The 19,582-nt window shown below is 38.8% G+C and overlaps 1 protein-coding gene across 1 annotated transcript; it reads right to left on the bottom strand.

The window, feature by feature from the left end:
- Window positions 1–8,783: 8,783 nt before the first annotated feature.
- Window positions 8,784–19,174, bottom strand: CLIC4 (chloride intracellular channel 4). The gene is made up of 5 exons (XM_009579594.1): window positions 19,044–19,174; window positions 13,198–13,323; window positions 11,712–11,818; window positions 10,257–10,438; window positions 8,784–9,474 (listed from the first exon to the last, which is right to left on the bottom strand). Exons 1-5 carry the CDS (start codon window positions 19,172–19,174, stop codon window positions 9,310–9,312), a joined length of 711 nt encoding a protein of 236 aa, XP_009577889.1. The 3' UTR covers window positions 8,784–9,309.
- Between the last annotated feature and the right edge of the window lie 408 nt (window positions 19,175–19,582).

Genomic DNA, 19,582 nt, shown 5'->3' with positions numbered 1-19,582 from the left:
AACAGCAGTTGTCCAAGTGTCCTGAATGACAAGAAGAAAAGCACAAACTTCATCATTCAGGTTTGTTTCAAACATATCCCCAGCAGAAGCCCACGGATACAGATCAACCCATCCAGATCAAATGAAAAAATTCAGCTACAAGCCACAGAATTGGTATGAACGCTAACGCAGCTTTGTTACACTGATGTAACTTCATTCTCAGTGAGCCAGCAAAGCAGATAAACAGAAGTCATTGCGACCAGCAGAGCTAATAAAAGCCAATTTCCTTAGGGCACATGCCCTTGTCCTCAAGCACCCCTCTCTACTGCAGCAACCTCAGCTCCCCTCTTCACCCCATAAGCCTCCTGACACAAGACAAGGTGCAGCAATGCCGTGACTTGTCTGGAGCTATGCGTGTGCTTAGGCCAGCTCTGCTGCCAGAGAACAAGTACCTCAGCTGAGCTCTGCCCTCCAAAGGGTCTTCATTTAGATCTCAGAGGGAGATGATTGTCTACTTTCTTCTTTAAGTTTTCTCTTTGGTAGCTACAGATGGAAAACACTACCAAAATCTTCTAAAGGAAATTAATGCCCTTTTAAGAAAGCAAAGCTGAGACACTACAAATGGAAACAGCTTACCCAACACAGACAAGCAATGAACTCATGGCCCCTAGAGTCAAGTCCAGGGAACTATTGTCTAGACCACCCTTCTTCCTTGTTAGACTCTTCCCAACAAGAACTTCACCCCAGAAACAACCTCCAACAATTGTGCAGCTACAGAGTAATAGCTCGACTTGTTGGCTGTTCACAGGGCCCAGCTCTACTGCTTTGTGTTTAAAGGCAGTAAGTCTCTAATGAGACTCAACCCTCAGGCAGTAAATTGTTCAGGAAGACGACTGGGGTCTTCATATTTTGTCCAGCAGACAACAGCTGCAGGAGTATCCAGGAGTTTAAGTTCTCCTCGGAAAGCTGTGCATATACAGCATGACATGTACAGAGCAGCTGAGCCTCTGGGAGAAGGCTGTGCTGCGCCGTTCGTAGCTACCGGGCGCTGGGCTGACTGCAGCTGGCTGCCTCGCCAGGAGGCTGGAGTGGGCTGCTCTGCATTAAGAACAGGAGCCAGCTGCAGCTGTGCTCCACATCCAGACTAAAGCATCACACAGCAAAGGCTGCAGCAGTCAGTAGGGGTACTGAACCAAAGGAGAAACAGGAGCAGAAGCTGTCAAGGATGGAAGTTACTTAATGCTGGGAACAGGAACGGGGAGTCAAGACTGCTAGATCTGTGTGTTGGGCAAAAGTCTGACCAAAAAGCTTCCTGTTCCCAGTTCATGTCACTCTTCAAACTTGACAGGAGAAGGAAAAAAGGTAAACATAATGGCTATGTGCTCCTGGGTTCTACTCCCACTCCAGCCACCAACTTCTTGTAAGATACTGAGCAAAACCATTTCTGTAACACACAGTCCCATCTTCCTCGTGGGAAGGACTGGAATGGGCGGCTGAAACGCACATCAGATCAGAGAAACCCCTCCACTGCCGAGCTCTGCCTTGCAGGCGCCTCTCACAGTTGACTAAGGTCCCTCTTCAGCACACTGTGAAACCTGCTGCCTTTGAGTGTTTTACTATCAACAGTAGCTTCTCACAACCAGCTTTTAAAATCATACATAATTTAAAATTTTGTCATGTCCTACATCTAGAGTTCAGCACCGTAAATGCTTTCTCCTCTACCCTGCATACAACCAATGCACGGACAGAGAAGGCCATTTTTAACCAGCATAACCTTCAAACTCATTAAGAGGAGCAGTATCACTTTAATCAGACTCTTTAAAATAAGAATTCCATGTGCAAACTGACAAAGTCATTCTCCTAGGTCCTGCCAAGCCCTTTGCCGTAGGCAAAGGAGTTGAGACGTCCCTTAGCATCAATTTTGTTTGTTTATTTATAAAGTTCACGTTTGATCTTTGTTTAGCAACTGTTTTCATCTCTCTGTCCAGTGGTAAGAACACAGCAGTTCTTCTCTTGAGTCAAAGACTCATGAGTTCTCTTTTTCCAGCTCTGGAAACCACCCAGCATCAGCTTTGAGAGCTCATCAGAAATTTAGCAAGATCAAGTGCAGTAGGATCTGCATGGAGAAGGGTTGCTTACCTCCAAACTTTTCACTTCTCACAGACAGTTAAAAGCTAAGCTCTTTACGTCGCCTTAAGTTAATATTTTTCAGAAATTATCTCAAGACACTTGACTAATTTACCTCCCCCAATCTCTGGTTACTTTTGAATACTGCAATCATGACCCCAAGTTGCTCAGCCATCACACACTTTTGGCAGTCTTGGAAAAATACTAACCCAGACTAAAGAGCTTTGTTATTGCCAGTGTTGCTGCATTTTTTTCATGAGAGATTAAACTGCTTTAAGTCTCACCACTATGCCTACTGACTTCAGGAGACCACCACAAAACCAAGCATTTGGGTGTGAACTATTCACCAGTTCAAGGTGAATCTTGCTTTTGCAGAATGAATTCAATGAAGAAAGTAAAGCCCTCCAGCAGCAGTTCCTAAACATTTGTGATTAAAAGGTCAGTCAACTTCTCATGGACCATTCACACTGTTAGCACTATCCCCTGCTTCATATAAGCCCATCAAAGGCTCTCCTTGACCTCCTGGACCACCTGTGATCCACTAAGAGGAGTTGGGAACCACTACAGTTAAACATGTTCTTGATTAATGAGTCACTACATCCACCCTCTTTCTCCTGGAGACATTCAGAGACAGCAAAAATGTTTAGACATTCAGCTCATACTTAGCCTTCATTGTAATGAGTGTCCAAAAGCCCTCAGGCAACCACGTCAAATGAGTTCCTTTTCCATCCCACTGAATACAAAGGTTTGTCCAGGTTTCTCTTCCTTCCATAAAAATCCCGACTACCCTCTGACAAATTGGTTTATTCCTACACCAGCAAGTACTCAACAGAGATACTTGCAGGGTCTCCTCAGCCTTTTAGCAACTGTATTTTGCTGCTGTTTATAAGAAAACTGAGTTGAGGAAGTAATTAGAAAACTGTTTCTGGAATTTCCACAGCACAATTAATATTACTGAAGCTTTTGGCAAATAGTATGTTTTAGGCTCTTTGCAATAAAAAAAACTAGAGCTCTGATAAAGCGTGCTAATTGCTAAAGGAATGGACCAAGACAAATCAGTGAAATGTGTCCAATAGCCCTAAGTAAAAAATGGAACACTGCTAACAAAATGCTGGTTTATTTCTAGGAACTTCTTAATGAAACATCACAAAAATAAGTTGATGAGTATCTAAAATAGTATTTCCAAACAAGATGCCAATATTTCAAGGCTAGTGCCATTAAAAACACATCTCAAGGTGAACCACTGCTCAAGATCACTAGATCTCCCCCTGGCTTGGTACCAGAGACTGACAGCAATTTCCAGCACATTGTTAGGCTCACTTAGAATAGGGCAGAGCGCAAACTGAAAGAAAACAGTCACTTAAATGTAACTGGGGTCTAGCTAAAGCATGTTGATCTTAGGGGGCTGGATAGGACACGGGAGAAGGATGACACACTTCACAGTAGTCACTGCAGTTCTCAGACTGCGCTGCTCTCAGTCCTTACGATGAGGTGAACAGATACCGACTGCTTTCACAATTACTACTTATCACAGTTTAGGTAGTCCAGATTCTAAACCACTAGAGTTCATTACAAATCACTAGACTAGTTCTCTTTGGGAACATGGCAACATTTTTGGAGAGGTAAGCCAGAGTTATGAAACCTGGATTCGAGCCATGTTCAAAATTATTCGCATCAGAGCTGTCCCTGAGAACAGGGAGAATGCAGTGGTCAGAAACAAGTATGAAACATTCAGCCTCACCTAGCTCCCCTCAAGCTCTTAAATTCTTTCCATTGCTTACAGTCAGCAGCTACACAGAACTGTTTGGGAGTGGGCTCCATAGCTTTCGCTGAAGCCAAAATCCAGCTGTTTCTTGCTAGGACATCCAGCAGGAACCTTCCGCACCAGACTGGGGAGTCACCTGAGGTATCTTAAAAACAAAATCTAGCAAAAAATGTAAAGGTTATTAGCTAGTCAAAAGCAGGTCTTGCAGCAAATCAGTTATACAAAATACCTATTGCGTATCCTAAGACTATTGCCTTTCCCATGCAGGACGAGCACGTCTTCACAGCTCAACACTACTCCCTTTCAGTGTGCTCTTCACATGAAGAGGGTGTTACATTACCTTCTGGTCCACCCTGTTGCATTTCATGGAAGTATGTGACCAAACTCAAACAAGGCAACTGCAAATCTTTTTGCAAAACCCAGCTCTGATCACAAACCTCACAGTCAGTAAAATAATAGTGATACAGGTATGTAATCCTACCAAGGGTTTAATTGCTGGATTTGCTAGTACTTCAAGCATGTCTGTTACTTTCCTGCACATGCTCAAACTCAGATGATGGTGTCCCAGATTACAGGCTCCAGGAATGTCTTCTGGATTCCACAAATTTCCTTTCAAAAACAAAAATCAGACCCCAGATGCACCTCAAACACTCATAAGACAGACAAGAGATTGACATGATAATGCTGAGGAAGTTTTGAAGAAAACTTCCACTAGTGGCTGGTGGTCTTTGCTCTGAAGACCTAGTACCTAGTGAACATATTCAAATTAAAAGCAAGGGTGTATGATGTTTACCATGGCTAGTTGAGACATATCTGAAAGCAGAAGACAGTAAGGAAACACAGCTGAAACTCAGAATAAGAGCACTGAGTCTGACATCCATGAATTCTGTAGATGGGATCAATTCAGTCCCAACTCTTGAAATGGCTATTGAGCGGATTATCTGGGTGGAAACGAGTTGAACCAAACATGAGAATTTTTTTGATGACTTTTTCATCAATTTTCACAGTCTAACTCGGAAAACCTAGTATTCCACAGAAAAACAAGCTACTAAAATTTATGTTCTTAAGAGTTTCCACCTAAAATCTGGAAAAACCCACTTTTCATTATTTCTGTAGGAGAATTCAGTGTCTCTCAACTCGTTCTTAAGAAAGTTAAGTTCTTAACTTTGTTAAGGGGCACAATAGCTAATTATAATGTTAGAATCAACATGTATTCTGCCTTAAATCACACCACCACTGAAAAAAAACAGAAGGCCAAAAACTGAGAATATAATTACTACAAAGCTTTGTTCTGTAGTTTAGCACACCACATTCAAGTCGTAGCTTACACATACGAGAACTGTAGTCTTCAGAAATAAGAGAAAGATCTGCTTGGTAGTGAAAATATAATTTTATTTTTAACAATAGCTGCCAGCAGTATACTGGTATATCTGTAAAAGATGTTCCAGAGAGTGAAAGACATAAGCAAACTACAATAAATTGTATCAACTCTTCAAGTATTTCTGCAAACAATGCTCCAATTCTTGATGTCCTGTCTTGGGAGTCTCGATATCCTATTCTGCTCCACTATTCTTCCATCCCCCACACCCCCTCCAGAAACAAAATGTAATAGTTGGTGGCACAGGTTCTGAGGCAGATTAAATATTTTTCATTTGGGATAAAGCCTTCTTCTGAAAATATTAATTGGATGTGTTCAGATAGTACTCTGAGTGGCAAAGAGTAAAAAAAGTTGACTGTACTTAGCCACTTTTTGTTCTACATTGAGATAGGCATCAGTGGGTTTGGCTCAAGCATCTTCAATTTATTCATGTCTGTGTTCCTTTGATACGAAATGCTAATTTGCTACTTTAGCATAAAAACTTGATTACATCTCTCTTCTTATCATGGAACTGCACGCTACTCTCAATCGGTTTAGACATGCCCATTGCGGAAAAAACACCAATTTTATGGGAAAATGCAAACGTACGAGCTACATGGCTGTGACTGTCCGTGTGGGACATTTACACAGACCAGCAGTGAACAGTAGATGGAAAGGAAAGCTTTGGAGTGCATGAAATTGTTTCAGAATTCACATGCCTCTTGTTCAACAGGCAGCTCTTACACATAAGGAATCTCTTTAAGAAGGAAAGCTTTGTTAAGAAAAAAAAATCATGCATATAGTATAATCTGTTCTCCCACACAAAAACAGGGTGAAGATGATGGATTTTCCCTTTATGTTCAGGAAATACACAAGTCACCTGTTTTAATGGGAATTTAAGCATATTTCAGCTTGAGAATAAAGTAAGTTATTCAGCATGCTAATACATGCAACCAACTTGCAAACTGGAATGCCTACTTGAAAGGGTAACTGCTGTTTTTAAATTGTAGAAGGGGCTAGAAGCATCATTTTAAATTTAAACAGGGGGTAGATTAATTGCTGTTTGATGAAATTAAAAATGCATTTAAAGATCAGATTGTAAACAAGTTGACAGAAGTCAAGAATTTACATAGTTATGAAAGGGCTTTTTTAATTAATGTAGCGCTGGTGATTGGGGCCAGATGAAAGTGCTCTACCCACACCAGACGCTAAGCCTTTTACACACCACCCTAGCTGTAACTCTGCTGTTCTGAAGGGATCACTTACAGAGGTGAAAGCTGCTCACTCTCCATTAGATTCCTGGCCTTTGCTGAAGCCAGCAAGAGGCTGGCCAGCTTCTGCCACAACACAACACAACTCTGCAATAAGCAGCCTAAAAGATACCAGCTCCTTTCACACAGGACAGTTAACAGCTATCATACGGTAACCGCCTTAGAAATTGCTAAGCTGGTCCTCATTTGAATTACACCTATAAGGGAAAGGCTCCGACGCTCAATACCTCATTGTACTGAGATAAGAAATACATTAGTTACAGCAAGAGCTTTAACTTTGTTTACAAGCTTTCAGACACAATCATTAAAATACTTAATGCTGAATATAATGTATTACAATTGTTTGAAGATTGCCTAAAAAGTAGAGAGAATATATTATCTATAAAAGAAAACAAGCCTGGTACTTTAGCAAGTATTTGTGTGCATTGATATGCAGGCAGTGCGCACACTAGAAGACTGTATGAAAGTGTTTTCATGCACATAATTGCCTGGTGTACTAACGTGTGCACGCAACGGCTAATTTGCTTTTTAAAGGAGTGAGGCCCGGTTACTACAACTTCCAAGGGCCATCCTGATCTAGGTTTCAAAGTAGAGTTAAAAATTTAACAAAGTTATGCCCACAATCACATTGCTTCCTATATTTTTGTTTTTAAAGGTTAATTATATACAATGGCAAAGAGCACCAAACCAATGAGGGCTGGGGTTTTTTTTTTACCCTATGTGTCATTAAAAATGGTGTTATCTAACAAAAAAGGAAGTTATTCCTTTTTCTAGATGTCACGTTGTAGCAAAGACTGAATCCCTACAGAGGATTATTATGGCTGAGAAACTTTATTCAGGATGAGAACGTGACATCAGAATACAGTAATTATTAAAAGGCTACAGTTAAGTTTTTCCTAACCAGGTCGCTCTGCAGAATTTTCTTTCTGTGCCTGTAATACACACACCCTTGTAATAAACCATAATAGGGTCTAAGTGTATCTATGGTTGTCTTTGAAAGACACATAACAGGATTGCTAACTGCCTTTATAATGGAATTCTAGCTCTAGGAAGGCAAGACAAGGCACCACAAGCCATGTATACAAATATGGATCTTTTACTCTACCTCTTCTATGTCAAACTAACTTCATGGGTATATAAAGTAGCAAAAGCAGGACGCTTAGAAAAGTCAGGCTGGTTTTCATAAAGCCAGTGCTTACCAAAAAAATTAGTGTATAAAAGTGTTTATGTGAGCATTTCCATGTTATTGCAGAATGTTAAATATTCCAAGAACAACCCACCAGGAATAGCACTTTCCAGCTTCTAAAATCAGTTAAATATAAAAGTATCTTTACAAAAAAATAGGCATATAAGTCTAGCAGTCTTTGGAGTTGTTTATGACGGTCTTTTAAAAATAACCTAGCAGTTTATTTCATGCATCAAAATCATTAATTTTAAACACGAAAACTATTCCCTGGTTTAGAAATATTTGAAAATTGCTTTTAAAAAAATTGTAGTGCTATTCCTCAGTGTTGCTGTAAAAAGATTATGTATAGTAGTGCAATGATTATGATTACGCAAAATTGCAATCCAGGTGCACAGACAGGCAATTAAGATAAATTCAATGTAAAGGACTGGATTTCACGCACCATTTCTTTACAAGAGTAATTAATAGATTTCCTTTCAGGAAAAAATGCATACTATAATTTAAGGCAAATGTTATCTTTAAAGGTCACTTTAGCTTTCTTCAGTAAAGAAATAGCTTAAAAAAGTTCCCAGAAAGACTCCCACTTTAACAGCTATCAGTGTTCAGTCTTGCATCACTAATCATTGCACTGCTATTCACCATATACAGTAGCTATTTATCAACTAGGACACTAATGTTTACATGTACTTTGTTTATGACAGCACAGATTTTATAAGTAAATATCACCAGAAAGACCTATACAAAATAAAGGCTCCTAACTACCAAAAAGAAAGCCACTTGCGATTTTTAAGGTGAACAGATGGCAAGCATCCAGTTCTTCCGGTTTCCTGATGATAAAGGGCATCCTGACAATTATTCGTTTGCTGCAACTCAGAATTCGGGACAAATGTAGGTCACCAATTTAAAAAAAAATTGGGTTTTTTTAATCTCGTCAAGCGCCTGAAGACACAACTAAATACCAACTCTGAACTGCAAGCTTCCTGCTATAGCACTCAAACCTAGATTCAAACTTCCCTGATGTCTGAGGTCATTCAAATCCAAGTTTCACATTTTGAGTCCATTCTCAACCATTACTGTGATGTCAAATCCAAGAGAATTTTTTTCAAAAACATTGCCAAATATTCTGCAAATGGCTCTTTTGGATAATAAGTTCCCTTCTATATGTAAATAGGATAGACGAGCAGGTACAGTTCAAGGTGTCACAGATATGACAATTGTGTATAGATCTTCTGGAAAAGCAATAAATTCCAACATACATAAATATTCCTTGTACCATATAGCAAGACAGTATCCTAAACCAATTTGTAGACAGGGACCAAATGTTTGCAAAGAAAAGTAGTAGGGGCAAGATAACCCTTCATACTGAAGAATCTAGAGTTACCCCAGTGCAACATTAACATAACTGCATTAATGATATTCAAACTTGCTGTGAAAGGAGGTAAGGAAAAACAAGCCTATAATTAAGTCTGCAAACTTTAGGTAATTACTGTACCTGGTCTATCCACCATAACTTTGAATAACTGCAAGTTCATGCAAAAAAAATTGCTATCTTATATGAAAAGAGCAGTCTGTTAGAAGCATTGTTATGGAATATGCAAGAAGTCATCTCTTTTGCAAGTGCTGTTTACTTAGTGAGTCTCTTGGCTACATCACTGTAAGCTATTTCAATTTCTTTGTCTCCAGGACAGGTATTGGTGAATTCATCTCTGCTATAAGCATTCGTCAGGTATCTCCAAATCCCTGTCATTTCCTTGGGAATCTCAAAGTTGCGGTATTTCTTGGCCACCACCTAGAACAAAAGCATTAGATTATGAATTTACATCCTTCAACTTAAACCACTTTTCCATCCCTTATCACTCTCTGGATAAGCCATCCTTCCAACACGTACACTCAGAGTCACTTCAGAAGTCAGCAGAACCTGCCCCTCTGGGATATGCCCGGACCTGGCAGCATACTGCCTCGCTTAGTTTGTATTACTGTCCTCACTAAAGTAAATACTTCTGCATCCAGACAGAAACTTAATCTGTGGCTCCATCTGCAGTACAAAACTGACAAAGATCACTGGAGACAGTGAAAAGAAATCAAACCACGATTATATAGGCACATCTTCACTCCTGTAGTTATCCTAGGCTACCTCTTTCTAGACTTCCAACTTTTTTTTTTTAATACAATCCTTGTATTTCACGTTGTGTCATTTACTTTTTTGCTAATAGAGCAGTTTTCTCTACAGATGTGAGAAGACATCCACTTCAAACATTAACTGGTCACATGATGTTCACCTTCCTTCTTCTACCTCATTCTTTTAAGCGTTGCAACTTCCAACATGACCACATTGGTCATTGCTTGTGCCATTTTATCATCTGCCGCCCAACTTGTCTACTGGTTCACACCTTCATCGAATTCAACTGCTCTATCCCTAAAACCCTTGTGAATTACTTAAGTCTTACACAATCTCATGCACTGTTAACACTGTAGTTAGCCTTACATGGTTGAAATGAGTTGGACTCCAGAATGTCATAAACATAAGCAGTTTGTCCTTCATTATCGCATAACAACATACAAGTCATTTACCTTGACAATGTGTAGTTTGGGTAGCAGGTTGCAGTCTGCTAATGTCATCTCATTGCCATCCAAAAACTTGCGGGTAGAAATTGTAATATCCTCCATGCTATTTTCATCTATCTCATCAGGAAGAGGAGAGTTCAGATACTCATCCAGTTTCTGGAGGGTTTTCAAGAGGCCACGTTCTAAGGCTACAGAGGAAGGAACAGTTTTAAGAACAAAAAAGAAAGCCAAACCACAGCACACAAATTTCAAAGCAAACTATCATTTATAATATTGATATTAGTACCACATCTGACAAACAAAATCTACATCACTGTACTACCCAGAACAGACCATATACTGAAGGATTTTTAACCCTTGTACAATTTTTGTGGCAACACTACTGCTAGAGCTGCCTTCTTGGTCACTAGTAACACTGAAACTGAACTGGAATCCCTTTAAACGTCACACAGATGCAGGTTATTTAAAAGCTGGTTTATACATGAGTTTGCACTAATTTATAATTTCAATTACTCTAAGACAGTGCACAAGTGTTTATTTTTTATTTAAAAAGTGGCTTATGTTCGTTTCTTAAGACTATTCTTAACTGACTTAAACTAATTAGAATTAAGCTATGCTAGGGTTTATATTCATTTAAACGTAATCTGTTTAATGTCACATGCTCAGCCAACAGCCACGACTAAACACACAGACTACTGAGGAGGTTTATGGAATACAGCAGCAGAGGGCAGCACACCCCACAAAATCGAAAAGTGTTTCTCGGCTGTTTACAAATATTTTCAATCTCTCCATTTGAAATACAGCAGAAAGGCACTCTGATTCCCTGACTTAAGTTCTCCCTCTGAGTACATTGAGGACAAAAGATTTGTACTAAACTATTTAAAGGTCTAATTGTGCATTCTTTATCTCTTATTGGGCCCTTACCTTCCATCTACTATGTTCTCTCCACACAGAAAGGTCTTAATCCTTTAAAGAAAGCAACACGAACTAAGCTTAACTCAGAACTCTGAATGGGAGCCCTCAATCCTAGAAAGGTCAAATAACCAAGTGTGCGGAAAGGCCTCACAGCAAATGTGTGGAAACTCAACCACTGCGGCATGACACAAACTGCACGGAATTTGGTTCTGGATGTTTCTACTTAGTTCCATCATTTCTACTTAGTTCAAGAGTTTTGAGTGGCTATTGCGTAGAGAAGTTTCAATGCCAGGGATATTTACAAACCGTGCATACCCTACTAAAATTCGGATTGAACATTGTCTAATTGAAGTTCTCCTTGGAAGTGTTGAAATCTTTGTTTCTGACCATTAACTTTAAACCACAGGTTTAATTCATGAGACTCCCTCAAGTGTCCATCAACATGCAGCAAAATTTGTCAGTGAGACACTTCATTGTAAAGCTGCTCTGAAAAACACAAGACAATGAAACAACATGTGCACAGCCATTGGCCCCCAAGTAACCTACCTTCATTGGCTTCTGGTCTAGAATTTTTGATAAATGCAGAAAATTTGGCAAAAATATCCATTCCAGCGGTGTTTGATTCTGGATGCTTTGGTGAAAGTTTTAGGTACCTAAAAAGTAGAAAGGAGCAGATCTACAGCACATTTAGCAGAATGATGCTCATCATATATTAACCAGCACAAAACAGCCCTATTTAAAAAAAAAATTAATTCTATATCATGTACATTTACCAATTTATCCATCTTCAGATTAATGTGGAGGACTTGCTTCTGAAGTGTAATATCACACACTTCCATTTAAGTTAAGATATTTAAACCCAACACTTTCTAATCACTTTTCAGAGGAATATCAAAGCATATTTCTGCTTTCTGAATCAGGCATTTGTTTCAAGCACAGAGTGTCTGAAACAGCCCGGGGTCACAAGAGCAAGCTCCCTTACTCTAGCACAGCAGGGCTGCCAAGGGGGCAGATCACAGTTCTGTAAACAAGAATATAGTTAGGCATCAAACAGGTAACAAATTAAATACTCTGGTCCATTCTCTGTTCACTGGAGATCTTTTTTTCATTTGAATTAATATCAGCTGCCCCAGAGTATCATGGACTCCAAATCCTTTAACAAAAAAGTAAAATCTTGCCACACTAAAAAGACAAAACAGTTCAGTCTGCTAAAGGCAGTGTCTGCATTTTGCCATTGCCTGCCAGCTGAGGGAGAAGAAAGCCAACAGTTTAGAGAAAGCTTGAACACATTTCTCATGCTTGTGCTGTGTAATCTAACTATTTTTAAAAGTGTTCAGTATTTTCCACCATAATTTCCAAACACTAAATAATCAATCTCCAGGACTCATCATTACGCCTAGTATGAAGGAATTAATTTTTTTAAAAATTATTTCCAAGTTGCATTTAGTAATCACTGATTCTGTACAATTATCAACTGTCCATCTGCTTATAGAAAGCTGGAAGGAATAAAAAAATAATACTTTAACATTAAATACAAATTTCACTGATATTTCTGGTAAAAACAAGAAAACGACAAACTCTTGAAGACTTAAGTAACACCTAGAAGAATGACTGCAAATCGAAGTCTCCAAAAGGACACCGCACATCCCCTTAAAACAGATTCCCAGTTTATGATGGGAGTCAGGGCTAAGTTTTGTATAGCGGGCTCATCTTCATTTACATTATTTGGACACATCATCCAAATGGCCTGCCCCAGTCATCAAAAGGAAAAGTCACTTAGTTTGAAAACTGCAGGAAGGATGACCGGACTCTACAAAGGACAATTTTAAAATAGTCTTTAAAAGAAAGTATTTTTTAATATACAGATGAGGGAGCTGGAGGGAGGAAAGGTATGACAAGCAAGAACTCCAAGCTATTTTCAATGTCTAATCTTCAGTTTATTGATGCTGAAGAACATCTTAATTAGTGCAGAAAACTCCTTTGAGAACACTCCATCTAATCTAAGGTGACAAATTATCATTTTAACACTTACTTGGGTGGAGCCAAAACATCTTCCAGGAACTCTTCAACCTTATTCACATCTGTTTTCACTTCACCATTGTAAGTTATGAAGGGCGGATGAGTGCCTGGAGCCAAATTTTGAAGGTCTGCCGGTTTTCTAGGGTGAAATACAAACCAACACAAAAGTAAGCATGGGACACCCATGACCCTAGCTTTCATTGCTACAATCACAAAAGCACTGCCCAAGGTTTTCACATCCTTGCAGTTTTAAAAAGATATCACCAGTTTTCTTTTTAAAAAGTGAGTTTACAGCTTGATTAGCACTTTGAATATATACTTGATAACAATTAATTTCAAATACTTAAAAACAACTGCTTCCTCCTACCTCTGGCTATGCTTTTTCTCAAGTTGATATAATGTTGACTAGCGAGGGGGATATATATACCATACACTCTCTCTCTTTCCCAAGAGCTGCAGTACAGAGTTTATATATAGCGTAATCTGCGATCAGTGATAATCCTCCCTTTTTACACGGAGCTTCTCAGGAAATAAGCAAGTCTGAGATAAAGCAGCATGTATAAACCATTTATTATGTGCACACAGAATCTGGTTCTAGACAAGCTGACAGATGCTTAAACGTCATGCTTAAAAATTATGCTTAAAGCTTCCTCCAGTGAAAATACTAGTTGTAAATAAAGAGCAGCACACTTGGGCAAAGGGAGGAGAATCCCCAACATTAGTATGACTAGACACAGGAGAAACAGAATCAAGCTAAAATACTCAGACATTTCTAAATCTTAAAGTCAGTTTTGGTGATACCTCTCGCTATTCACTCCAGCTCCTTTCATACTAATCCTCATCAAGTGAAGCCAGTCTATTTTATACGCAATTGGCTTTTCTCTCCTCTAGTTGTGCTGTGACACTGTAGTGACAAGGAACAACACCGCAGGCATTTGTTTAGAGGCCTATATGTCAGCTGCGCATATACACCTGCCTACTCATTCAGCCCAAAATGCCTAACTTACTCTTTAAGGTAAAGCTCTCACATCTGCCTTGTCAGCAGAGTCAGATGCAAAGTTGAAGTCAATAATGAGATGTGGATTCATTACAAGCTATAAAATGCAAAGCATCACCTAAAAAGCTGCAGCCAATTTTTCCCCAGTAAATCATCATGGTATTAGTTAGTCCCTAACATTAGTTAGTCCCCCCATTAGCTAGTGCAATTGTCTCAATGCAAGCAGAAATAAAATTACACTACTGCTTGGCATTTCTTTAGTAGTGGCACTTAAAACTTCGCTCTGACGAAGCTATTGCCTACAGTCCAGGATGACTGCTCAGACAGACACAATCTAACTTCTCTAAGAACCTCTCCCCATTTTAGAGGGCAGTCTGCAATTCCTAGTTCCTCAGCCCATCCCTGTGTACCAACATCCGACAGTACGCACGATCCAGATGAGGCACGACTGTACAATTACATTTCTGTCAAGTTGACCAGAGCACACGCTACAGGATGACTACCACCTTTTGCTAGTGTTATGCTGAATGAGGAACAACAATACCTGATCCAGCAGAAAGTCTGCCAAGATAAAGTTGCCCCTTCGTTACTGTTTGAACAAATCCAAACCAGATGGTAACCCTTGAACTGGGTTTGTGCTTTGTACGACGTGGCCACATTTCTGAGCCAGCACCAGGCATGCAGGAACTGGATTTACTGGATACTGAAACTACAGTTCAAGAAAGCCTCCTGACTGTACTGGACAGGGAAACTAGCTTAGTAATATACACAAACATGGTCATTCAGGGTAGCCTGAGAAAGCAGTGTTTTCAGGGATAGCACTCAGACTCTGTAAACTAAGCACAGTTTACAAGTTTATCCTGTAGAAATGTTGCTCTTTATTTCTTACAAAATTAAGAACCCCTGCCAGGATTTCATGTCCTTGCCCACTGCTGAACGTTTTAAGCAGGGCAAACAGCAACAGTATATAGAGCCAAAGTGTACTTACGACAGACAGGAGCACTTGGCAGTATATGTAAAACTGAATGAGAAAACTGATTTTCATACTTAAGCACCCTGCTTTTAGCCAGGTGACAGAAGTCTTGTTAATACAAGAATTTAACCATTTTCAATTTTTAAGCTTCCAAGAACTTACTTCTCACTAACAGTTGCCATCACCCTCTTACTTTTAGAATTTAAAGTCTGTCATCGGTTAATGCTTTAAGTAGCTTAACACTTCATTTAAATACAGCTTTGTAACCCACAACAATTACAGGAAGTCATAGTGGCTCACTTCCAATTTCGCATGTTGGCTAGATAAAATTCCTCAAAAGGAATGTTATTTTAAAAACAAACACAGGCAAGACCACTGGATTTGCAGTAATACTATCAAAGGAAAGATTTTATTTCAGAAACAGACTAGTCTAATGAACTAACCAAAAAAGTTTTCCAAAGAATCAGAGTGCATCTCAAGGATTCTAGAGCATTTTATTAACCCTTCCTGCCACTCCAGTCAGACCACCTGTATCTTTCAAGAAAAAGAAAGCAGAGATTAACATCCCACAGCCAAAGCCAAAACATAATAATACAGGGTTTGACTTCCAGTTTGCTACTCCTGCCAGTAAACAAACCCTGGTTTACCACATACAAGCCACAGCCTTTAGAGCACCACAAGTACACAGGAATATCCTTAAAAGGCTAAGAGTACAACTTCCCTTAATAGTCCAAACAAGAAGGCAATTAAAAGTATTACAGTGAAGTTTACTTCAGAGATAAAACTGGACAGCTTTTAAAAGAAAAAAAAAACACCAAAAAAAACCTCCCAAAAAGCCCCACAAACACCCACACATACCAAAAAACTTCTATAACCACTCAAAACAATTCCATGATAGCTAGTACCTGCCCCAAAGTTTACCGGGGTATTTGGAGGTAGGGCCACATACTTAAACATCTGGCTATCACCAGCTAATTAAGTGGGCAGGCTCTTTAACACCAGAGTTAAGGTATAAACATTTCATGGCTTTGCCACAAACCAGAATAGCAATTAACATTCAAATAATTTCTCGAAGATCAGACAAAAGCCAGCCCCAAAATGTAGTATGCTCTACAGTGATTTATAAATTACACAAATACTGTGACGAGTGTCTGAAGAGTATCGTGGACAAAAAAAATGCCAGCAATAAAAAAACCCCTGTCTCCAGTTCCTAAGCAGTATTTTACACTGCTGAAGTTGCATTCACCTCTGGGCAGTCTTTAATATTTACTAATCTCTTTATTTAATCTTTGTCTGTCAACACAATTGTAAAACCACACAATCAAGATGTTTAAAATAGGATTTCAAAACTTAACTGAATGCAAGCTGGCCTTGACTGTTGTTACAAGCCCAACAAATGGTTTATGTACTGCAACTCTGCTCTGGTCACCAAAACAAGTCAAATCTCTGAGAACTGAAATGCTGGTTCTGAAAAGGGAAAGAATAAAGCCTCTGTCTGACTAAACAGAAGCAAGAAATGCATGATTTCTTTGAAAGGGCAGTACGTCCCACTTCATTTGCCTGTGTGCATATTTTTGTGTCTTAAGAGTAGAATTGAGAACTGCAAAATGTTCTTTTGTTAGCAGAGTATGATGTCCAATGCAACTGTGGAAGAGAAAAATACACGCCACAAAGTCAAATCAGACTCAGTTTTTCCTGTGTCCCAAGTTACTTACTTGTGAACTTTTGTACCCAACCATGACCTTTTAAGCCTCACAAACAGACACAGCTTGCCTTACTGTTGTGCAGAAATTACGCTACCAAGGCAGAAGCATGGTTTGCAAGTAAACCTTTTTTTGGCTAGCAAAATAAATTCAGGTGCTTAAAACCATTACTACCCAGCTCTTCAACAAGTTTGTGTCTTTCACAGGAACAAAAAGAAGAGAGGGTAATTGGCTTTAATGAAGTACTCGTAAAAGCAGTTTCTTGTGACATTACTAGAAGTATTAAGGCAACATCTAGCACCTATTATCATTCTGGTAATGCTAACAGGGGAAAAAACACCATCTGGCATAAAACATTTCCACTTGAGCAGTTAGCTGAATTTGGTATTCTGCAAGCTACACTACTCAAACTAGGTAGAATGTTAAATTTGTATTTATAAAGCTTTAAATAAAGTCTAAAATTAATTAACTTTATATCAACATCTATTCAAATCTGAATTAGCTTCAGCGGTCTTTCTTTTCCTTTACCAGAAAACACATTCAGAGTACAACAAAAAAGTAGAGTTCATTTGACCTACTCCCATGCAGTTTTTTAATTTTGCACTTATTTTGTGTTTTCCCCTCCCCAATATAAAAAAACTGAAAAAAAGCTTTCCTTGTGTAAGAAAGGACAATTTTAAACATCTGCAACCAATTTATATTCTAAAATTTAGTCTTACATCCCATTCCCCCATCCAATTAATTCAAAGTTACCAAAGGGACACAAATAAAGCCAATCCATCAGGCATCTTTGGCATTTTAATGATATCTTTCAGCAGTAAAAATGCTTCCAAGTATAAAATGTCTCTTTCAACCTTATTCTCATCCCACCCCACCCCAATAACTGCGATAGGTTAAATAACGGCACCATTAAAAGTAAAGGAAGTACAAAACTACAAACAGTACGCAAGCACTGAGGTCTCTACAAACCACACGCAGTGCTAAATGGAAGATATGATATATTTGGTTTATGTGTGCTGGCAGAAACAATTATATTTGCAGTAAAATCCCACATTGGCCAGAGAAGATCTTTGAGCTGCTACAAATGCACACACAGTTGACAAAAGCTGCTTTCTCCCGCTCCGTTTGAGTGGTCTGCCTCAGCCTTACTACACATGGAAATATTTAACACTAGTTGCCAGCACTGAAGCAGCAACCTCAGTGATTTTTAAAAATCAAAGCAAGTCACCTCCTTCAAAAAAATTACAAGAGGAGGTTAAGTCTAGCAGGGCTATTTCTTTCTTACACATTTTACACTTGATTCATTGGAGAACACTGTATATTTCTATTGGCTTTATTTCTGAAAATAAGGTTTGTAAGCACTGGCAGTCTCTCCTCTCTCCAGAGCGTTCAGTGACTAACATTACATGACATTAGTGCTGTGAAAACATTACTTCACACCAAAAACAAACACAAGGCCTCTGCTGAATTTAGCATTACCACTTCCAATAAAAGTACACCCAACCTTAGCAAATTAAGACTCCTGGATTCACATTTCACACTTCTTAGCCACTAAAGTATTCATTTCATAGATGGAGAAGTTGCAATTTAGGTGACACACAGCATCATGACTTATCTGGCTAACACTATACAAAGGCAGAATATTTTACATTTTATTCCTACCCATTTCACTTCTATTTCGCTCATATTTACCTCATGGACAGATATTTTCATGTTGTTTTTATTCTTACTGCATAATAAGCAATATTATCTTAAAATCTTTAAAAAGAGGAGTAGGCTGCACATTATTTTTGACAGTTATCCAATAATCATTGGAGATTTGATCAAAGATTGGTTGATCTAAAATATCTATCCAGCAGTCTTCACTTGTGGGATCTAAATGTGAAGTTAGTAAGATTCAGTATTCAGTTATAAGAGACTTCATGTCAGCTATTAGTTTTACAGGAGAAGAGCATCATTTAATTCAAGGGAATTTATCAGACCCTTTTTTTTTTGTTACAGATACTTATAAATAAGCATCAATGAATGCACCATTTACATCAAGGTTGCCTCTTAGTATTTATGAGAGCAGATTTTCTTTTTGATTTCAGAAAATAAGCCATGCAAGATTTAGAAGCCCCAGACAAACATTTGTTACACCAAGTGTAGTGTACTCTTGCTTGTCAGATAAACCCAGTATTTCTTACCTCTTTAGGTCAACTGTTGTGACGCTAAACACCACTCCCTTCAGCCAAAGAATCATGAACAGCCTCTGAGAAAAAGGACAGTTTCCTATGCTTTCACCATCACTGCCAGCCTGCAGAAGAGAACAAATCATTAATTAAAAGGTAGGACTGTGCCATCTACACATGCTCACAATTACTGAAAGATCTTTAAATAAGGGTAGACTCAGTAATAATTCATGATTTTATTGCCTATACAGTCTTCACAACGCTAACTCTTCCAAAGACCTAAGAAGCTTCCAGTCAAAGCTAGTATCACCTTGCAGGAACACTCCTTCGCTCTCAAAGTCCAGCTGACACGCCTGGACCAGATATCCTGAAGGTACCTCCATATAATGCACAAAGATGAGCATCCTCAAAATATTTAAATACACTTCAGGTACTAGGAAGGTATGCATGGACTTCTGCATAATTTTATTTCTTTTCTTTTTTTTTTTTTAAATACTTGCAACCTTCCAATGATTTTTTTGCTGCAGAAATAATGAGGATTTTATTAGTGAAAT

This window comes from Fulmarus glacialis, unplaced genomic scaffold, assembly GCF_000690835.1.
Source record: "Fulmarus glacialis isolate BGI_N327 unplaced genomic scaffold, ASM69083v1 scaffold2006, whole genome shotgun sequence".
Lineage (NCBI taxonomy): Eukaryota > Metazoa > Chordata > Aves > Procellariiformes > Procellariidae > Fulmarus > Fulmarus glacialis.
Note: the sequence above shows the minus strand (reverse complement) of the source record. Positions and strands in the feature narration are given on the sequence as shown.